At 46.1% G+C, this 23,700-nt stretch overlaps 1 protein-coding gene across 1 annotated transcript; it reads right to left on the reverse strand.

The window, feature by feature from the left end:
* Window positions 1-15,090: 15,090 nt before the first annotated feature.
* LOC108666704 (cyclin-dependent kinase-like 2) lies at window positions 15,091-22,158 on the reverse strand (the record flags this gene model as incomplete). Its single annotated transcript, XM_018153620.2, has 9 exons — window positions 21,991-22,158; window positions 21,502-21,696; window positions 20,940-21,103; window positions 20,666-20,778; window positions 19,833-20,250; window positions 18,800-19,144; window positions 17,981-18,525; window positions 17,509-17,654; window positions 15,091-15,213 (listed from the first exon to the last, which is right to left on the reverse strand). Coding segments are annotated over exons 1-9 (2,217 nt in total), but the record flags the coding sequence as incomplete, so codon positions are not given.
* Window positions 22,159-23,700: the final 1,542 nt, after the last annotated feature.

Below are 23,700 nucleotides of genomic sequence, written 5' to 3' on the forward strand. Positions count from 1 at the left end.
TTATGAAGAAAATAGTATTAATTAAACTTGTTCTTTCAAAATTGAGTTAAAATTAATTAAAAATTCGGGGACATTTTTATTTATGTTATACCTTGTATGGGGGCTGTTGGGGCGCGTATCCAGGATACTTATCCTGTCGAGATATTGCCTCGACCTGAAAATGTATTCCTAGAGGGAGGATAGTGAGGATAGTGAGGATAGTGAGGATAGTGAGGATAGTGAGGATAGTGAGGGTAGTGAGGGTAGTGAGGATAGTGAGGATAGTGAGGATAGTGAGGATAGTGAGGATAGTGAGGATAATGAGGATACTGAGGATAGTGAGGATAGTGAGGATAGTGAGGATAGTGAGGATANATTATGTATTACTTTAACGACGGTATTGGGATTAAAAAATTGCAGAAATTTAGTAATTATAATAAATGTTAATTAATAAATCAATTAAGCAATCAATTATATTAATTGCTAGTTATATATTTTGTCTCAATTTTGTTCTTTATAATTAGTTTAAATACAGTGGATGACTTAATCGAATAATTAATAATACGTTCTCAGCTTATAATAACCTTGCATTAAGTATTACTTTGTAGGAATTACCCTCCTTAATTACAGACAATATTTTTCTCCCGCAGTTTGGGGGGCTGACGAGTGGGGGGAGCTACGCGGGGGAGCTGCGGGCACTCGTGGGGCAACACCTGTGGGGCTACACCCTTCTCACCTACACCCACACGCCCCCCACCCTCACCCAGAGTACGTTTTCCTTGCAATTAATCCTCCCTATTCACCCCTAAAATATAATAAATAAATATAATATAAGTCACCCTAAATTATATTCAGAAGAAACTTATATTTACCCCAAATTTATAACTACTTAACTTAGATTTATATTCGCCCTAAACTAATATCCACCCGTCACTCATTATTTCAATCGAAGACTCTTGAAATTGGTTGACTGTTTCCATTTCCGTTTGAATTAAATGAAAAGGTTTTACACAAATCGTTGCTCTATTTGACCGAAAATGTAATTAATCAAAGATGTTCAGCATTGCTTTAACTCTCGATGTTGCAACGACAGCTCCCTCAGCTGCGGACGCTGAGTTTCACCCGCCCAGCGACACCGCCGACCTGCTCCACGTGACGACCGGCGTCACACTGACGTGGGCAACCGCTCCCTTCACGACCTCAGCTCTCGCCAGCCGCGGTAAGTCCCCTCACTGCCCTCGTTTAGATACTTATTTATCGAAAAAATTGGCTAACGCGTAGAATTCAACACTGGCCAAAAATTCAGTGCTGGCCTAGCACTTAAATCACTACACTCGGCCTAGATTTCTTTTGGGTCTGCTGGGCCAACTGATAAAAATCAGCGGCCGGTCAGATGCTTTTTTTCACATTTTTCAGCGTCTTGAGAATATGACAAGGGTTGGCCGAACCGAGTCATACCGAGTTTGCAAGCTGCTTAGGAGCTGCACTTCAAGCCCGGCTGAAGTGGACATTAGCGGCTAATTTACGTGTTCCCCGAGATAGTCCTAGGCGGCTCCTGTTTCTGAGTCAGGCCCACATCTAAATCTTGTTCGGAGTGGTCTTCTACCCTTACTGGGTGTAGTAAGTGTACACAGTTTACGTCATTGCTCTCTGAGCTGCAGTTGAAAGCAGTGTTTCTCAAGTATTACTGCAAAGTTTCGTTACTCTATCACTCAGGTCGTAGGCTTTTAATATATTAAACATGTTACATTCAGTTAAATGTTTTTCAAATATTGCAAACATTAGCTATACACAATTGTTGTTTCATAACTCCCGATATTAACTCCAAACGAGATAATTACCCAATAATTCGTTTTAATAATTGACTTAGCGTTCATTCTATTTTAAAACTTGTTTTGTTATTCGCCGTGCGACAGAGGGACCCACCAGCCCCCCCTCCCCCCCAGCGCGCTACAGGGTGCGGGTCTGGGACGGCCAGAGCCTCGCCCAGGAGGTGCTGACCGCTGCTACCCACCAGCAGGTGACTAGTGTCACTAGTGGACAGCTGGGGCCGTGTTACTAGAATACAGCTGGGGCCATGGTACTAGTGTACAGCTGGGGCCATGTTACTAGTGGTAAGCCCCTTTCACACAGGGCGGCAAATACCGCAATCATCAAAAAATAACTCCCCCTCCTCCATGCTCCGCCTCCTCCCTCCATGCTCCCCTTCAACCATGCTCCATTTGTCGTGGCCAATCCCTATGTTATGCGACTATTACTCTCCATACCTTGAAACATTTAAAAAACCTCGGCCCAATTCCCCCAATTTCCAACATCTTTTCTAGCTTGACCTCCTCGCCCTAAGGTGACGCCTCAGGCCACGCTAGTCGGGCTGCCGCTGGACCGGCAGTTTAAGGTCACCGTAGAGGCGCTGAGTCAGAGCGGTGACGTCACCACCGCCCTAACCTTCCTGCTCTACACCGGCTCCCTGCACGTCGGTGGGTGGGGGTTATGGGTGATCAAGGAGAAAGGGAATCAGGAAAGATAGACACTGATGAGAGGACAGGCATGTTGACAAGATCATGCTTAACAAGGAACAGCTGGAAGTTTTCCAGAAGTGACATGATAAGTAAAGTTTTATACTTGCTTGATACTTTTGTTCCCAATTAATTGTTGAATATGAATGAATATATTCCGTGATCATGACTAAAATAGCGGAACTGGTTGCAGCGGCGGGTGCTCGGACGACGGACGGCGTGTCGGGGTGTTACTCCGCGCTGCAGGTGCGCTGCCCAGGCGGCTCCGAGCGCTGCGTGTCGCCCTTCTGGCTGTGCGACGGCAGTGCCGACTGTGACGGTGAGCTGAAGGTGGTGGCATGTCGTGCTGCCGTCTGGCTGTGCGCCGACTGTGACGGTGAGAGGGAAGGTGGTGACATGTCGTGTTGTCGTCTGGCTGGCTATAGGTGCTTATACACGAGGCGAATAGTTGCGTCGACGCAGCTAAAATTTATGATGATTGACTTGTTCAGAGGCAACTATAGCTGGTGCATTGCACGCAGAGTGACTCGAGTTATTTTGAAGTAGTCGACTGTGCCCATTACCGCTTCGGCCGTCTTAGCGTGCACAACTGCGTCGGTCTCTCTCTTGCCCACTGTAGAGCGCAGCTCCTGCATGTCTCCACCATGCACACACCTTACTCGACAACTTCCAACGTCGCACTGGCGTTGGCGCACTCAGCACTGTACTGAAAACACTCATCGTGTATTGGCTCTATAAGCTTCTTTGCGGGATAGACACCAAGCGGCAGACATTTGGCAACTGTCAGATCTACTAGCCGTCTGCACTATCCCCGTGTACAAGCACAAGCACCTTTAGCCTGCCAAACTGTTGTTAACTCAACTAATCGACGCAACTATTCGCCCCGTGTATAAGCACCTTATGCGACGGCAGTGACGACTGTGACGGTGAGAAGGAAGGTGGTGGCATGTCGTGCTACCGTATGACTGAGCGACAGCAGTGCCGATTGATGTCGTACGTGCTGCCGTCTGGCTGTGTGAAGTACCACCACCGTTCGGCTGTGTTACGGCAGTTCCGACGTTGAGGAGGGAGGTGGTGGCATGTCGTGCTGCCGTCTAGCTGTGCAACGGCAGTGTTGACATCAGTTGTAGAGGAGTGGGGTGATGTGGCATGTCGGGAGGGATATAACTGTACTGTGCGACGGTACTGCTGATTTTGGGGTGACAGCACAGGGCGATAGTAGTAGCTGTTCGTGACGATTAAGTAAGTTGTTACTGCCGTGCGTTGTGGAGGTGGTGACTGCATGTGAACGTGAGGAAAGTGATATAATTATTAATGCTCTGATCGCGCATCAGATGGATCGGACGAGCGCGGCTGTGGGGCGGCAGAAGAAGGATGCGTGGGCGGCTTCAGGTGCTGGGGCGGCGGCGTCTGCTTGCCGTCCACGTGGCGATGTGATGGCGTCCAGGACTGTCTCGGTGAGCGACTGTCCAGACGGGTGAGTCATGTGGGTGTGAAGACGGGTGAGGCATGTGGCTGTGCAGACGGGTGAGTCATGTGGCTGTCCAGACGGGGGAGTCATGTGGCTGTGAAGAAGGGTGAGTCATGTGGCTGTGAAGAAGGGTGAGTCATGTGGCTGTGCAGACGGGTGAGGCATGTGGCTGTGCAGACGGGTGAGTCATGTGGCTGTGCAGACGGGTGAGTCATGTGGCTGTGCAGACGAGTGAGTCATGTGGCTGTGCAGACGGGTGAGGCATGTAGCTGTGTAGACGGGTGAGGCATGTGGCTGTGCAGACGGGTGAGGCATGTAGCTGTGCAGATGGGTGAGTCATGTGGTTGTGCAGACGGGTGAGTCATGTGGCTGTGCAGACGAGCGAGTCATGTGGCTGTGCAGATGGGTGAGTCATGTGGCTGTGCAGATGAGTGAGTCATGTTGCTGTGCAGACGGGTGAGTCATGTGGCTGTGCAGACGGGTGAGTCATGTGGCTATTAAAACGGGTGACTGTGGTGACAAGTCATACACATGTGGAGTATGACTTGTCTGATGGGTGCACCAAATCGCGTACAAAGGAATTTTCCACAAAAAATGCAATACGCTTCAGCTGTCACCGGACTGCAAGAGTTGGGCATCAGTTGCCTGCTGATTTCAAGAAGTAGAGATGGAGGTTATTGATTCTTTGTTGCTCTAAACACTCACGCTAAACGCCACGATTCTTGATAATGTAATGGGTTATTAAATGTTGCCAGTTTGGGACCTGGAGTACGTTCTTAAATTTACATTTATGTCTTCAGGTGGGATGAATCTGTTGCTGTGTGTGGTCAAAATGGACTCTCAAATGGGTACACACCTTCAGCCAGCCTCCGGACCAACGTAGATCGATTGCAGCCAACTCTTCCAGCCGATGTTACTGCACAGCGGGCTTGTCTCGCCGAAGAAGACGTCCCGTGTGGTCCCACAGGTCCGTGTGTTAGGGAGGACCAGCTGTGTGATGGCATAAGGGACTGTCCAGGAGGTCAGGACGAGACGATCACGTTGTGTACTGTGAGGAAAATTGCGCACAGCGCAGTGACGTCAAGCCCACTCTCTGGTTCGCCAATGTCTCAAACACCGTCTTCAAACCTACATTTTGGTTCGGCAACGCACCAAACTCCGTCTTTGCACCCACATGTTGGTTCGACGATTCACCTCTTGCATTCCTCACATCCACCCGTTGGTTCAACGATGCAACTCATGCATTCCGCACGTCCGCAAGTTAGTACGTCGGTGAATCACACGCCTTTCCTACACCCACATGTTGGTTCGACGATGCGGCATTCGCATTCCTCACATACACACGTTGGTTCAACGATACAAGACAACCATCCCTTGCACCCACATGTAGGTTCGACGATCCCTCACACGTTAAATACTCTCCCATTCATAGATTTGTCAACTTTGGATCAAAAGAAAAGTTCGTCTGGAGCTCCACTATCACCACAACATAGTGGCTCGACGGCGCAGCACGTGCCTCTGCATCCACATGCGGGATCTTTGAATTATGTGACACCACCAAATATCAAGAATGGTACAGATAAACCTCGTGCATCAAATGATCCCACTTCTAATAACATTCACGGAACTCTAACAACTACTGACGTGAACCATAAGAATGATCCTCTTTCGAGCATGATTTCTCATCCTTTTCTCGTTCAGCAAAAAGATAAAAATTACGATTTCAACGACTCAGAACAAAGAAATGCATCTCGTGCAGGTGCAACCTTAGAAAATATTTTCTCGGCAACTTCAAAAAACCGCGAAACGCTCATTGAACATGAGGACGCCGATTTGACGGCCGCAGCAACAACTACACAGACTTCGGACTATGCGACGGAAGAGTATCGTTACGACTACAAATCAAGATTTGATGACTACGAATATCTTCACTACTCCAGCAGCGAAAATGACGATTCGAACGGAAGTGTTCTTTCAGCTGATGCGCAAAATAGCAGGTCAGGGCATCTATCGAAAGACAGCTCTTCTAGTCGGGGGCTACCCATGTCTTCTAGATCAACACAGAGCGACTATCCCGCAATCGAGGACATCCCTAAAGCTGAGGCAATGGGAAGCATCCTAAACATTGGGGTGCCCAGCATCACCAGCTCAAAATTACAGGTGATCAATTGTGGAGACGATGAATTTGACTGCGGAGGCGGCTGGTGCGTACCAAGTTTCTGGCTTTGTGATGGCCACTTTGACTGCCACAGAGGAGAAGACGAGGACCCTCGTCTTTGCAACAGTTCACCAACTACCACAAGCTCTACTTCTTCAACTACACCAGCATCTACGAGAAGCCCTAAGCTGGAAAAGAAACGTGGAAACGCGATTTCTTGCGGTCCAGAAGAATGGCGTTGTCCAAGTGGCCATTGCATCCCACGTGAATTTTACTGCGATGGCGTCATTGATTGTCCTGAGGGAAACGACGAGTTAACTGGATGTAGCTTCAGTGACGTAATTGACTACGAGGAGTACCCTCTCGAATATGATTATCAGCACCTAACACCAACCAGTATGACTCCAGCAAACCAGCCAAAAATTCCTTTAACTAAAAAGCCAAATCATGAAATGAGTTTAGTTCCAGGGAACAAGGTACAAATAAAACCAAGTTCTAAGAATGTAACTAAGATACCTCATGTAATAATACCTACGCTTGTAACCTCGATGCCACCAATCAATGAGTCTCTCAACCAGGGCAGTAGGAGCACAACTACTCAAAATTATTCGTTTCTTGCCAACGAAAATCCAGATATGAAATGGCGAGAAGCAGTTTCATCTACTACATTACAACCATTCCAATTTACTAGTGAAAATCTGAACCCAAGATTCACATTGACTACCGAGATGGCGAAAACAAAATCATCTCTGGATTTAAATTCTGAACTTCCCTCTACTACGATGCAATCGGTTTCAAACACATTCTTTCCCTGGGTAAACAAAGCGAAAGCACATGCCACAATTGGTAAAAATGCGTCCGAAGAAACCACAGCAGGTACTGTAACTAATTTTGAGCTCTCACGCGCAGAAAATCTCACCACTATTAGAGATGGAGCCTCAAAGAGTCACGCAATATCGACTAACGCAACAAAACTCATGCTATTTAGTGTTAATTCTCCTCCCACAAACGATTCTGTGGACGATGAATTTACTAGTATCGCCAATAGTGTTTTTGATGTTCATGATAATACAGATTTCTCAACAACGGAAACGAACAACAGTCTGGCAGAGAATGATGAGAAGAATTCTATTAAAATTGTCGGATCAAATGTGATTGAAACATTTCCCGGTCATTTAAAAACTTCATTTGCTGATGAAACTGCTGGATTTTTGGTTAACTCTAATATTTCTTATGGGCCAACGACACTGCCAATCAATTACCTATCCACTCAGAAAACTTCTAGAATCAATCTCCCGGCATCCACTCCTGTAATCCAACACAACGCACAGATTCCTAGATTATTGCCCGACAAAAATAGTCCAGAAGTCAGGATTTCTCTTCTACCTCCAAATCTTCCTAATATCACTGCAAACTTACCACCTAATGTGAAGAGCACAGAAAATTCCAGAATAATTGGGATTCCTATTGAGAGTAACGGTTATTTGAAAGGAATTTCTAAACCTGTCAGTAAATTTTTGGAAAAAGAAAATATGACTTCGAATAGTTCGGAGGACACCAAAACTGCTTCATCAGAACAACAGCAGAACCAGGGCTCGTCTTTGTTCCAGACGTCGATTAATTCTCCCTTCTTTTCCATAAATCCGATGGTGACAATAGCAGCGTCAACTACCAAAGATGGACAAGTGGTTTTCACAACAAAATTTAGTGGTTTCCCAGTAGGCGATCAAAGTTTTGGTCAAACACAACCATCACAAGTGCCAGGTGCAGGAGGATCACACTCTACTACCCCGTCAGACTTCAATAGAATTCAGTTCCATTCGGTGCCGCCAGCGCAAACTCAGCACATCAACACACAAATAAATATGAACTCATATTTTTATGGCAGTACAAATAGCTTGCCAATTCACAGCGCATTGAATAATCATAACAACGAAAAGCCGACTGTAGAATTGCTAACTACTCCATCGCAGAAGTGCACGATACTTTTAGCTATCAATGGCGACACTTTCAACGGCCAGATACCACAGTACACCGTACACGGGCAGAATGGAGAGGTGTACGATTACGAGGTTCTAAGTGTGATCAATCAACCTTTCTTAAAGTCTAAATTACCTGGAGCAGCACACGAGTTTACGGAACAACCATTCACGAGTCCTAAATTATCTGGAGCAGTCCATGAGTTTACGGAACAATCATTCATGAACCCTAAATTATCTGGAGCAGTCCATGAGTTTACGGAACAGCCATTCATGAAGCCTAAATTATCTGAGGTTGTTCAGGAAGCATCGAAGCGGCCATACAAAGCAACTCAATCATCTCGGGCTTTTAAAGAGGCTTCTAGTGAAGACGTGCCAGCCCTTAATTACTCTCAAGCCCTCGAACCACCTCCTTTGATGAGCTCTCACCTAACTTCAGTAACCGCTGATTCCTCGAATGACTTATCTTCAGTTTATTCAATGAAAAACTCAATTGAAAACTCCGACTCCTTCGCTGAGCCAAGTGGCCAAAACAGGGAGGAGTTGGGCGTCTTGCTGTCGAAAAGTATCGCAAATGGATCAATAACTAGAAATGCTTACGATGTCTACGACAATGAGCTATTTCTTGCAAANAATTGAAAACTCCGACTCCTTCGCTGAGCCAAGTGGCCAAAACAGGGAGGAGTTAGGCGTCTTGCTGTCGAAAAGTATCGCAAATGGATCAATAACTAGAAATGCTTACGATGTCTACGACAATGAGCTATTTCTTGCAAACAAGGAATTGGGCGTTTACCAATATGATATTGTCAAAGAAGAAAATAATGGTACCGGAGCCAGGACCGACACCTCTTCGAATTTCATCGGTGCAAATTCGCCAAGGACTGAGAATTATCCAAATTCATTGTTATCAAAAAGTTTGGTGGAGAATGATGTCCACTCGACGATGTCATCCGAACTGTCACCCTTAGAGCTTACTGTTGGGACCACAACCGATTTTTCGAAGAAAGGCCAACCAACTTCTAGTTATAATCTTAGTGGCAGAACAACAATTTCAGAATTAGATTCTAATTCAATAATTGAAGAAGATTTGCATCAAGATCAGACAATGCCTGTGGTCCAAACGACAAAAATTGATGACGCTCCTGTAATCCTCCCAAATTTTGATTCTACATCTTGGAAATCTAATTTGGGAGACCGTTTAACGCCTGCTATTGATTTACAGTCAGAAACCAGAACTGAGGATGAAACCGAATTGGCTATCTCCTCATCACCACTTCTTGGCAATTCCACACATGACGCTCTAATGAATTCTTCGAAAGAGGAATCACGCTCCGTGATGTTCGAAAAAGAAAATGATGAGGCAATGTTCGATGTTTTCGAATATTCTGCTGGACAACAGGAATACTTGAGGGCTACAATCCCCAGCAGAGCGTCAGGGACGATCATGGGGGTCTGCCATTTACTGATTCTCATTTCAGTGTCGATCTTGGCCTTTCGATGCTAGGAATGCTGGTCACACCTGTTAGGCGGGTCCTGTTCTCTGCAATAATCATAGTGCAGCTAATTATGTTTGGCTGTACCTGTTGAGTAGGCGCTGTCCTCTGCAATAATCATTGTACTGCATACTACTGTATGTTTTGTTGTACCTGTTGGTCGGCCGTGTTCTCTAAGATAATCATCGTACATTTCAACTGTTTTAGATGCATGTGCCAGGCAGGATAATCAGCTGAAGCCTCCACGATAAGTATCGTCACTCAGCAACTAATTTTTTGCCCCTGCTTGAATTTTTTGTTCTCAAACTTAATCATCGTTCATCTATATTTGATCGCACCTCATATGCTAGATATGTTCTCTGTGATGATCATTACTCATTTATGCTTAGCTGTTCGTGACAGAGAGTAGACTGGGAGGTGCTTCAACATATCTTGAACTTCATTAAAATTGTATATATTGTTGCACCTGTTTGACCGTTGAGGAGAAGGAGTACGTCGTTCAATTTACATAGCTCTCTCTGAACTCACAGTGTCCTGAAATATTAGTGTGGACTAATGGCGTTCACCGATTTAGACTGGTCGAAAAATCTTTAGTGTGATTGAAAAATCCGAGTTCGTATTTAGCGGCATTTTTTTCCTGCGTGGCGTGTCGCGTTTTGGTGACCACATTCGTTGTAAAAGAATTGTAAATGTTCAATTTGTCTATTATGCTTCGGCTTTTTTAATCGATAAAAACTGAATGAGAAATTATTCTTGCCCACTATCAACTTATTTAACAATTATATCCGTTGCGATCTCAATTTTGTTAATAGATTGACAATTCAGCGCTCGTTTAAGGTATGAATGTTTAGCCCAAAATAATGTGATATGGATGTCAAATTGACTAAATACTACCAAATAAAACTTAATCATAAAGTGTCAAATCGTAACATAACTTAACTGCAACATACGTGCCAACTCGATCTTTTAAGAGTTAATTTGGCTCCGAAAATGTGTGTATAGAATTATTGTGTTCTGCATTCCAGTACGCTGACCAAACCTCGCATTCAAGAGACGCCTCGTTCGCTTCTCACAACCAAAGAGCTCCACATAGATCCCTCTCTCTGGAGATACAATGATCTCGTAGAAAGTTCCTACGCAGATCTCTGTTTTTGTCTCAGCGTACGTGACAAATATTCTGACGCTCATAACGCATCTCACTATTAGTATCATTTTAAGCCTTCGTAACCCTGATGCCGCGTTTATCAGTTATGGATACGGGCTAGGGCTCTCTTGGCAGATAAACGATCTGTTTACTTGAAAAGTTCACTTTAGAAATAATCCTCGTGTACATCAAAGAGTTTATCAGATGAACTAGTTATTTTGGTTCAATGTGAGGGCATTGAATATATGCGCGGCGGCGCAAAAGCACACTTGAGGTACCGTGGGGCATCAATAAACATGCACAAGGGAGTGAGGCTATGCGTTGTAGTAACTAAGAGTAAGGAGGGGCTGTGGTGATGTAATTCTCGCGGCAACCAAAGAATGATAGGTTTCATGGTCTTAGCCTAGTTATTAATGCTGGTAATCAGAATAGACTCCTGTGCCAACCAAAGACTATCGTGTTTCATGGTTTTTTCCCGTTATTATTGCTTGTAATAAAAGAGCTAGCGCTTGATTGCAGAAGCACGTACCTGCCGCGGCTGTAGGTACAGTGCATGCACTTCATTAATAATATGCTAGACTTAGGCATGGCACTTGCTTGTAGGCCATACAACTTATTTCTGCTTGCGATCAATCTTCGAAACCTTGGGAGGCTTACAATTTCCCTGCTCTCATGTGCTATTACAACGGCGTTTAATTCTAATGATGGTGTCATGTGAGACTTCCACTCCAGGTTGACGTCCTCTAGTGGTCATCACTCAGGTTTGGCAGAATATAATAGCATTTTATAAATAATATAATAGCAGAATATAATAGCGCAGGCATTTTTTATGTTTACTCAAACGTCGGAACCCCGCAATACATGCTTTGTAAGCAGCTGATGCCAGGTGCAGCCGCGCCAGGTACATGTTTGCTAGGTGCAGTCATGTCAATGCAACTATGCTAGGTGCCGGTAGGTGTCTGGGTTTCCGAAAAAAAGTTGTGCGTTGTCTGAGGAAGAGTCTAATCGCGAGGCGTAATTAAGGGGCATTTTGACGACGATTAGGTGGTGCTTCCTCTCTGCGTCAATTTTGCGGTGCTTTCCTTGCGTCGTCCCTGAGGTGGTTTTCCTGCGTCGTTATTGCGGCGATTCCCCTGCGCCGTACCTGTGGTGATTTCTCTGTGTTGTCCTTGCAATGGTTTCTCTGCGTCATCTCTGCGGTGGTTTCTCTGTTCTGTCCTTGCGGCGGTTTACCTGCGTCGTCATTACGCTGTTTTCTCTGCATCGTCCTTGCTGTGTTTTCGCCGGGTGTTCTCAGCCTCCACTTAAACTTGCTTAAGGTAAGAGTGGCCAAACTGCATCTGGCCTAATCTCTTCCGGCCGAACCTCTTCTGGCATAACCTACGCAAGTTGCAACATTTCTTCCCCAAAAACAAAGCTGAGAGGACCTAACCCAACCTCGTTGGCTGCTGGAAGTTAGAAAAGCGGTTCAAGTGAACCGGTAAAGCCAGCCATTGATTGCAAGAAGATTGTGAGAAAGAAGGTTGTGAATACTGAATAGGTTAGCCAGAAGAGGTTAGGCCAGAGTAGGTACAGCCAAACGCGAATGTGCGTGCTTGTGAGCGAGTTTTTTTTTGGTTGAAGACCTACGACGTTATTATCTTTGAGCGGTGTGCCACTGGTCTAGATTACGGTGTTCCAGCGTATTCTGTTTCTTCTAGTTCAGTGGCTGAGTAAAGTTATTCCATGCTAAGGCTAGGCGTTAGCTTCAAGTCTTATTTACAATGGTTTCTCTGCGTCATACCTACGATGGTTTCTCTGTTCTGTCCTTGCAGCGGTTTACCTGTGTCATCATTGCGCTGTTTTCTCTGCGTCGTCCTTGCTGTGTTTTCGTCGGGTGTCCCCAGCCACTACTTATAGTTGCTAAAGATAAGCGTGGCCAAACTGCATCTCGCCTAATCTCTTCCGGCGGAACCTCTTCTGGCATAACCTACGCAAGTTGCAACATTTCTTCCTCAAAAACAAAGCTGAGAGGACCTAACCCAACCTCATTGGCTGCTGGAAGTTAGAAAACCGGTAAAGCCAGCCATTGATTGCAAGAAGATTGTGAGAAAGAAGGTTGTGAATACTGAATAGGTTAGCCAGAAGGGGTTATGCCATAGTAGGTGCAGCCAAACGCGTATGTGCATGCGTGCTTGTGAGCGACAGCGAGCATGCGTAAGTTTTGGCTGAAGATCTACGACGTTATTATCTTTGAGCGGTGTGGCACTGGTCTGGATTACGGTGTTCCAGCGTATTCTGTTTCTTCTAGTTCAGTGGCTGAGTAAAGTTATTCCATGCTAAGGCTAGGCGTTAGCTTCAAGTCTTATTTATGAGTTAAACTTGTGGCCTACGACTACACCCCTGGTCACCAGAAAATCTAGAATCCTACCCACCATGTATGAGTAGAATTTCAAGCTGCCAAATCAAGTATTACAATTCTAGTCAGTTACGAGTACTAGCTTAGGTTATGTTAACCGTAGTTAGCTAGAAGTATTATTACTGAAGCTTTAATTACCACCACTTATTAAGTAATGATTTTGATTATTATTCCTTATTATCTATAGATTTATGAGATAATGTTAAGATAGTCGAGCAATAAAACGAATTTATCTTCCTAACTTTTAACTATGAAGACCGAAATAATAAATTCTTGCTTTAATTAATGACTTTTCTTTTCCTAACCCGCGCAGAGTATCATTTTTTGTCCATCCTACTGTACAATGATGAATGACGTGTCGTGGCAACTATTGGATGATGAACAGGATGACGCTGCGCGACTATAACTCATCATGTGACTATAACTCATCGTGTGACTATAACTCATCGTGTGACTATAACTCATCATGTAACTATAACTCATCGTGTGACTTTAATTAATCGTGTGACTATAACTCATCGTGTGACTATAACTCATCGCACTCCAATCTCTGTTGATAGGGTGGAAATCACATAAGATATTTTATCGTTCTTTTTACTAATAAAATGTAATTCATTTTAAAGCGCTAATCTGATGAAAATCACACCTGAGCCGCCGTACGACATGCCGGCACCTGAGCCGCCGTACGACATGCTGGCACCTGAGCCGCCGTACGACATGCCGGCACCTGAGCTGCCGTACGACATGCCGGCACCTGAGCCGCCGTACGACATGTGAGATTCAGGACGCAGTTGGGGTTGTGCACATCTGGACGGAGTACGTCTGGAGGGAATACGTCTAGGGAGCAGAAACACAATGGGAGTACGTCTGGAAAAAGTTCATTAAAGGCAGTACTTCTGAGGAGAGTACCTTAAGTGTAGTACGTCTTGAGGGAGTACCTATAAATAGGAGAACGTCTGGAAAGAGTACCTTAAGAGAAGTACGTCTGGAGGGAGTAGTTTAAGGGGAGTACGTCTCGGGGAGTACCTTTTGGAGAGTACGTCTGGGTAATTAGGTGCGGAGGGGATTTGTGAAAGAAAGACTGCAGCATCTGTGATGATGACAACTGCCGTAAGGATTTTGATTTTTGTCTCGTATACCTTTGCCGTAGCAACGCTGGAGTCCTGCAACGTGATAACTCATCGCACCCGTTCACTGTGTCAGATCACAATCAAGGATTGATGAGGCTTAATTGCCTCATCATCCTCAAGGAATTCAAGTTCCAGTGCCTCACCATCACTGGGAAGGGGAATTTAGTGTTCAATCTGAGGTCTTCTTTTATACTGACAGGATCAAGAGTCCCGCCGGTTCTTTGCTGTTCGATTGTTGCAGAAGTCAGGGAAGATATCTGACGGTTTTGTTGCAGTCTCCGCGTTGTTGTTGTCGATGTCGTTGACAGTTCTAGACCTGAGTCGCCGACACACACCTCCTGAACCTGCAGCAGGATAGTCAGCCGACCTGTATTCTCGGGGTGCAGGTTGCCGTCTCGCCTCGGCAAACTCGGCTGAAGCTGAAGGCCGACCAACCAACTTTATTGCCCTTCCTTCTCCAAACAAAGGAAGTTCCTCCAAACTGATAGGGAAAGAGTTCTGCCTCGCGCCAAAATCTAAAGTAATTTTATCACGTCGCGACGCAGTTTTTAAAGACGCTTGATATAAGCTGTTGGAGGTTAAGTGGTCGTTATCAAACCGCCAGTTTTGCGGGGATGGGGGCTTGTTCTTGCCTACGCCTGCCCCCCGCCTTCTGGTGGCCGCCGTCTCAGGCAGGGCGACGGTAGAAGTCAGGATGGCGTCCTCAAGCTCAAGGTCCAAAATACGAAATGAAAGCTCGGTCCTGCCTGGAGCCTTTCCTGGTGGGCTTCTTGTGGTCGCGTCTGGTTTGGCCGGGAGGGAAACAACGGATGTTGTTGCAACCGTGATGGTAGTAGTTGCTGCTGTGATGGTAGTAGTTGTGATGGATGCCGTTGTTTTTGTTGTTGCTGGTCTGACGTCATACGAAAGGGAAGTTCGGGACAGGAGAGGAGCCGCGCGATGAGTCTGACTGGGAAAAGGATGATCAGGATACGAGACGTAGGATCAGTAAATCAACTAGCATGTAATTATCATACTCACTAGTGCATTGACTTCACTAGTGCACTAGGATGCACTAAAATTACAATATGTGCGGGCAAATAAACCAAACAAGTGATACGTCTTGTCACTAAAGATAACATGGCAGAAGATTGCGTTGTTAACAAATTCTCTAAGCATAAATTAGGCGCAATTAAATGGAAACTAAAACATGGATGACATTTGACTTTCTTAACTGACATCTGGGACGGCATGAGACGTTCCTAACTTATTTTTGGACGGCATGAGACGTTCCTAACTTATTTCTGGACTATTTTTTACTTTTCCAACGTATTACACTTAAAAATTAGCAGGAATAACAATAAACTATTTTTAAACAACAAGTAAACGTAAAACGAGTAGCGGATGAAAGTCTGGTATCACTGCGCTCACTAGAACGTATCCTTCCTTTATGGGAAGTAGGCTTGTGACAATATTGCTTCGGTTACTCGTGTCAGGACTCAGGCGGTAGAGGGTTAGCTGCTCGTACTTAACTGTTAATTAACTGTTCGTACTTAACTGCTTGATAATTGCTCGTACTTTACTGCATATTAATTGCTCTTACTCTACTGCTTATTAGCTGCTCGCACTTATCTGCTTATCAACTGCTCGTAATTAACTGTTTATTAACTGCTGGTATTTAACTACTAATTAACTGCTTCACGTTCCTAACTTATTTCTGGACTATTTTTTACTTTTCCAACGTATTACACTTAAAAATTAGCAGGAATAACAATAAAATGTTTCTAAACAACAAGTAAACGTGAAACCAGTAGCGGACGAAAGTCTGGTATCATTGTTAGAAATTGTGCTTAGTTACTTTAGGTTCCAGTAACGTCGCAGACTTGCATTGCAGCGTGAACTGTTAATTAACCCTCTATAACCGCATGTCACTTTCCGGAAACATTACTTTCAACTTAAATTATACGTAAACTATTGAGTGTAGCAACCTGAGGAAGTTTGTATGCAACAGAGAACATTTTAAAGTTGTTTTACGTGGCGGCAACCATCAGTGCAAGTCATTTTGCGCTCACTAGAACGTATCCTTTTTGGTAAACAGGCTTGTGACAATATTGCTTCGGTTACTCGTGTCAGGACTCAGGCGGTAGAGGGTTAGCTGCTCGTACTTAACTGTTGATTAACTGCTCGTACTTAACTGCTTATTAACTGCTCGTACTCATCTGCTTATTAACTGCTCGTACTTAACTGCTTAATAATTGCTCGTACTGTACTGCATATTAATTGCTCGTTCTTTACTGCTTATTAGCTGCTCGCACTTATCTGCTTATCAACTGCTCGTAATTAACTGAATTAACTGCTGGTATTTAACTACTAATTAACTGCTTCTCATTAACTGTCCCTCTGTCTCGCAATTCAAGAAAACTTAGAAGCTCTGCAAGCGAAACAAAGCTGCATGAGAAAACGAAGCAAGGAAGGCAGGCTAAAGAGAGAGAAGCGGCTGAAGAGCTTCATTAAAGAAGGACTGAAGAGTAGCAGAGGGCCTTCACTAAACAGGGAGTGAAGAGCAGCGGAGGCGCTTCATTAAAGAGGGAGTGAAGAGTAGCAGAGGCGCTTCATTTTATAGAGGAAGTGAAGAGCAACGGAGGAGTTTCATGCGATGAGGGAGTGAAGAGCAGCAGAAGAGCTTCGTGTAAAAAGGAAGTGAAGAGCAGCGAAAGAGCTTCATGAGAAGAGGAAGTAAAGAGACAGCGGAGGCTCTTCATTTATAGAGGAAGTGAAGAGCAGCGGAGGAGCTTCATGCGAAGAGGAAGTAAAGAGACAGGCTTCGCTGTTGAGGAGTCTCCTGAAAGTGAATTATTGGTGAGAAGCTTATAGGTCAGCAAACTGAACGTAGTAGTTATACTGGACCGAATTTATTTTCAGAAAACATGGCAAATCACAAGAGGCTCCGTGGACAAGAAACGTTCACGTTGCTCTCACAACACTTGCAGAGCTCACGAGGCCGACATCATCACAAGAGTCTCAAAGCTTACAAAATTGGACTATATTCTACGTTGGTTGTATTTATTATGTGTGAGTGGCAGGTTTTAGCGGTAGAATAGTTAGTTGTTGCCTTGTTGGTGTGGGAGGAGGTGAAGTATCAGAAATGAATGGACTTGCGACGATCTTAACTAGTTATAATGGAAGTTACGACGAACGTAAATAGTTCGAACGAACATACAACGATCTTAATTAGTGGCAGAGCATGAACGGTCTACTCACCGATGAGCTGCGCGGTTGTGCCGCCAGTGACGGCATCGGCGGCCGCCGCGGCAGCCCGCCGTCGCCGAAGCCGCCGTTCGGCGCCGGCGAGTCTGCGCAGAATCTGCGGCCGCTCTTGAGAGGACTGCCGGCCCCACCCCCCACCACTGCGGGCGTTGGATAGTGAGCGTCTTTACGACTAAACAGTGACTGTTGCGAGGTCGTAATACTGGATGACTAACGACTATTGTACCAACACAATACCAGCTGAATAGTTACAATTGTTACAACACAATTCTCGCTGAATAGTGACTACGGCTGCAACACAGAACTTGCTGGTAAATGAATATCGTAGCTATACTACATTTGCAGAGAAGATTAAAATCTTACTGGAGTATTAAATCAGCATGCCCTGACGTATTAAGAACGATCCACAGATAGAAACAGCGTTTACGGCCGGAAACGATTGGTTGGGAAAAACAGCCGTACTCACCGCCGGGCACGTTGGGCAGCGACAGGTCGTCTGTGCCGTACTTGATCTTCCCGCCGCTGTTGGTCTCCACTTTGGACCTTCGCAGCCCGGAGTTTAAGGTCTCCTGTTTTAGAGTCCTGCTAATTTCCCTCGAGTTATCCTTGATTTCCCTTAAAGGATCCCTTGAGAGACGATCTCTGGCAAGCTGTTCTCGGGCCAAGAGGTCCCTTGAGGGAGTGTGGAAGTCCTTTTGGCTCAGGGTGTCCATGGGCTTGCTGATTAGATCCCGTGAGTTGTCTAGACTTATGGTGTATGGATGACGCTGGAACTCGAAGGGGTGTTGCCGCACGGATGAGGTGTATGAGGTAGAAGGGGGTGGTAAGCCCGCTGTCTCGTGGAGTAAAAGTGACAAGTTGAATTCATCATCATCTGGGGTGGAGTTTGAACGCAGAGCTCGAGTTTCCACCGTGTGGGGCAAGGTTGAAGTTGAAGACGATGATGGATACTTCGGCTTGATGCTGCTGCCCCAGAGATTTAGAGGTGACTTGGTGCCTCGATCGGAGCTTCTGCAATGTTGAAGTTAACAGGAATGATCAATTATTAATGAGGCTGTCGCTATTGGTGTAACTGATATTGAGGATTAGTCAACATCACTTCGACGATCTTATTTTAGCAAGAATTGTGTACTCTCTTCAGTGTTTAATGTTTAAACGCTATACAAAGTAAATAAATGTACAAACACGCACTATTAAAGAACTAAATGAACAGCTTTTTGATTAGCTGCTTCATAATTGCTAGTTTAATAATATAAAAATTTGACTCTGGATTGTCGTGACTCACTTTGAAGGGGAGCTGTAGGCATTGGTCTGCATGCCAAAGTAACTTGGTTTGGTCGGTGACCCTGTGGAAGAATTGCCGTGTCTCGAGTGCTGACTTGAAGTGCCGACACTTGATAGGTTCAGGAAGGATACAGAATTAGGAAAAGTTGTAGAAAAACTTGAGCCTGAGTAGTTGGAGGTGGAAGCATCCCTGACGGGGGGCATCGTGGTGAACGGTAGGCTTGGAGGGCCGTCCTCGAGGTTGATCCCTCGTCTCTCTGAGAAATTGGTCCCGTAGGACAGACCTGATCTGTTCACCGAGCTGGGCCCTTGAGCAGGAGCCGGAGGCATCTTCACTGATGCCCGGCTGTTCAACGACAAAAAATTATTCATATGTATCGGTAGACGGAAGGAGCAGGTAGACCAGCTCTAACTTCCGGAAACCGCAAGATATAACCAATTTATTCAACGATTTCAAACATGTCGGTAAAGTTATATATGACTTTTTCATTGTACGGGTATTATCTTCCTTGCAACGCAAGTTTTTAGATCTGAACATCGTTTCAACCTCTAGCTAACTTGAGGTCAAACGATCAGCATTTGACCTTGAGTGAGTGATAAACAACCTCAATGCTAAACTCTCGGCAATTCTAACTTCGCTCGAAGCTCTGTGCAACTTCAGATTTAGTTAGCCGTTTAGCCGGACCAAATCTAACCCCATGGGAATATCCGTTCTAATCTCATGGCGACCCCCAGTTCTAACCTTAAAACAACACCAGTTCTAACTCACAACAAAACCAGTTCTAACCTAATAACAACACAATGTATTTCTAACCTCATGACACCAGTTCTAACTTCATGACGCCAGTTCTAACCTCATGACGCCAGTTCTAACCTCATGACGCCAGTTCTAACCTCATGACGCCAGTTCTAACCTAAAAACGCCAGTTCTAACCTCATGACGCCAGTTCTAACATCATGACGCCAGTTCTAACCTAATGACGCCAGTTCTAACCTCATGACGCCAGTTCTATCCTCATGACACCAGTTCTAACCTTTTGCTGAGATCAGTTTTGGCAGGCGGGTTGGCGAGGCTCTTCCCATAGATGGCCTCGGGACTCAGCATGGCCTCCTGCGCCTTCTTGGCTCGCTTGTAGGCGCCCCCGGAGCCTCGACGCCCATCCTTGCAGAGCAAGGCGTTTCCGTTAAACTCCTGGTGCACCTTCTGCCTCAGCTCCGGCAGGAAAGTGTCAGGGAAAGAGTCGTGCAGGAAGAAATCGTGAGCGAGCAAAGCCTGCGCTGAAGGTCGGTTAGTTGGGACCAGATTCAGACACGCTTTGATGAACTCCTGGGCCCGGGGAGACCAGTTGGGGTAGGTGCTGGACAAGGGGGTAGATGCCCCCGCGGGCAGATGGAGTCCCGACATCATCGGGTTCTTCTCCACCAGAGTTTGGTGGTGGGCGCTCAGTTCTCCTGTAGGGTCAGAAATCGTAACCAAACATCAAGGAAACACCATTAGGCCTTGGAACGAGATACACGAAATATTGATATCTCATGCGTAGTGCTACAATTTTGATATTGTCATAGAGCCGTAATGGCATGGCATGACCCCGAGCCTCGCTTAGTGAGACGGAGTCAAGAAGAGTCAAGTCATCGAACATGTGAAATTGTAATTTTAAGATTGACGTACATGTTGGCACATATGAATGGTAATGTTTAAAGTTGAATAACGTATTGGTTAGCACATATTAAATTATTTCTATGTTTAAAGGACTCTGTGAAAATGAAATAGAATTGAACTACGAACATTTAATAAGATTTGGTAAGTATTGAAGTACAATGTGAAAATATTTATTGAATGATGTGGAAGGCTTTATCAGGGGCTGACCGAGGGCTTGGATGATGTGGAAAAGTTGGTCGATGTCGGACTCGCCGGGGAAGAGGGGATCTGCAGTCAACATCTCTGCCAGCAGGCAACCCACGGCCCACACGTCCACTTCCCTGTCAACAGTTGCCATGTTAATGCATAGCAGGCAACCCACGGCCCACACGTCCACCTCTCTGTTAAAAATTGCCATGTTAATGCATAGCAGGCAACCCACGGCCTCCACGTCCACCTCCCTGTCAATAGTTGCCATGTTAATGCACAGCAGGCAACCCACGGCCCACACGTCCACTTCCCTGTCAAAAATTGCCATGTAGCCACGTAGTCGGTGAAGGCCTCCCCGGGGTTGGCGACGAGGCGCGCGAAGCCGAAGTCGCAGAGCTTGACGACGCCCAGACGCGACACCAGGACGTTCTCGGGCTTCACGTCGCGGTGGATGATCTGCCAGGGTATGCGGGGCTTCGTGCATTAACTTATTTCTTGTTATAAATTATGTAAGAATTACATTCACTGTCATATGATTATACATGTAATAGAGAAATTATAATAAATCTCTGTTGTTCGCTGATAAAGATTCAAGTACGATGGCATGGTTATGACCTTCAACTTTGTGGGCGCCTCGCACCAGCACCTGTGAGTTGTGTGCCCTGGTGCCCCACCTGGTTGTCTCGACTCACCTGGTTGCGGCGACCCACCTGGCTGCGGTGACCCACCTGGTTGTGGTAACCCACCTGGTTGTGGTGACCCACCTTGTTGCGCTGACCCACCTGGTTGTCTCGACCCACATGGTTGCGGTGACCCACCTGGTTGCGGCGACCCACATGGTTGCGGTGACCCACCTGGTTGTGGTGGCAGAAGGCGATGCCCCGCAGCACCTGGAAGATGTGGGCCCTGGCGACGGCCTCGCTGAGCCCCCCGTCGGCCGCGTCTATCTCGTCCAGCACGGTGTGGTCGACGTACTCGAACACGAGGTACAGACGACGCTTGCGCCGGAAAAACTCGATCAGGTTGATCAGGTTCTCGTGACGCAAACGCTGTTGGGGCACATTGTAATGAGTGCAGGAAATACTGTAAGTACAGGTGCCGAGACACTCGTATCTCATTAGCACAATGCTTTACAATACGTTTTACTTATACACAGCGGATAACATATATCACGAGAAGAATTTTTTATCAACGGAGTTTGGTGTTTACGGATAAGGGGTTCGGAGTAAATTAAATGACCCACTTCCGGCAAAGATGACCCACTTCGAGCCAGGATGAATGGCACAGCAAGCCTGAGACCCACTTGGACCCAGTAAGACCCGTTTCGGGCAATGGTGACCCACCTTGAGCATGCGCACTTCGCGCAGCGCGATCTTCTTGACCTGCGGGTCATCCTCGCCCTCCAGGAACTTCTTAACGGCGACGAGCTGCCCTGTCTCGCGGTGCCGACACTTCAGCACCACGCCGTACGAACCCTCGCCCACGATGCCCAAGTTCTCGTACCTCTCCATTGGTCTGAAAACAATGATATAATAATGGTGATAACTATGAATACTTCACCACCAAGCCGTAAGACCCCTTCGCTTACGATGCCCAAGTTCTCGTACCTCTCTACCGGCCTGAAAAAATGGTAAAATAACGGCGATAACTATATGAACACTTCGGAACCAAGCCGTACGACCCTTTCACCTACGATGTTCAAGTTCTCATACCTCTCCACCGGCCTGAAATCAATGCGTAAATAATAATGTAGAACGAATCATGAAATAAGTTGCTCTCTGCATTGCTATTCAGAAAATTGTTTATTATTAATAGTTTATTAACATCAATTTGTAAGCACAGTAACTGCAAATGGTCACTGGAACTGAATTCTGCTAGCGAGAAATGCCGTTATTATCTCATCCCTTGGCCTACCGCTAAATTCAAAACATTTAGCAAAAAGAATTGAGAGTTTGATTATTGTAGTAATCAGGGAGCAGTCTGACGCGTTCAGAAGGCAGTGTGACGCGTTCAGAGGGCTGTGTGACGCGTTCAGGGCGCCGCTTGACGGGTTCAGAGGGCAGCATGGACGGATTCAAGAGGATGCTTGGACGGGTTCAGGGGACAGATGAGTAGGCGACAGATTTGGTGGATCTGGCAGACGTTCAGAGCAAGAGAAGCGGGAAAACACTCTTTAGAGCCCCTGCAATACCTATACTTGAATACTGCTGCCAGCTCTGGACCCCGTTCACACTCGCCGTGGTGCGGCAACTGGAAAGGGACCAATGAACCTTATCTTCCAGGATCAGAGGGATAGAGGAGTTGAACTACTGGAAGAGGTTGAAGCGCCTGGGTCTGTACTCACTACAGAGGAGACGGGAGAGGTATGTCATTCTGTCTACATGGAAAGTACGTGATAACCGGAATGGCACCAAAGCAAGAGCGAGTCCGAGAGCGAGACCTCCAGGATTGAGACTCATCACAACGCGAGAAGGGGGAGACTGTGCAAGGTCCCCCCACTACGTAACAGATCTGCAGTCAGATTTCAATCCCTGCGGGAAGGATCCCTTTCCGTCGCAGGACTGAGGCTGTTTAACGTCCTACCAAAGGATCTGAGAGAGTAAGAGTTCACCCTGGAGAACTTCAAGAGACAACTGGACGTGTTCATGGGCACAATTCCTGATCGACCTCCCCTGCAACACTACCAGCGGCGAGCAGCAAGCAACAGCATTGTGCATCAGCTGGCCCAAATGAGGGCGGATGAACGATAGTTAGAAGTGGCGATCCATCGTGGAATGGCACTGCTACGTCCGAAACAAATACATATACAAATACCGAAACAAATACAAATAGGCGGATTCAGGAGCAGCATGGACGGGTTCAGAGGGTAACGTGGATGGGTTCATGGGTTTGCGTGGTCAGTTTCAGCGGGCAGAGTGGACGGGCTCAGTGGACGAGCTCAGTGGGCGGGCCGTGCCGTGACATGCAACAGTCACGCGGCTGTTCGCGGCGTCCATCAAATTTTGAATCGATCCGCAACGGGCGCTTCATGCCATATGTGTCCAGCGGCCGCC

This window comes from Hyalella azteca, unplaced genomic scaffold (assembly GCF_000764305.2).
Source record: "Hyalella azteca isolate HAZT.00-mixed unplaced genomic scaffold, Hazt_2.0.2 contig3772, whole genome shotgun sequence".
Lineage (NCBI taxonomy): Eukaryota > Metazoa > Arthropoda > Malacostraca > Amphipoda > Hyalellidae > Hyalella > Hyalella azteca.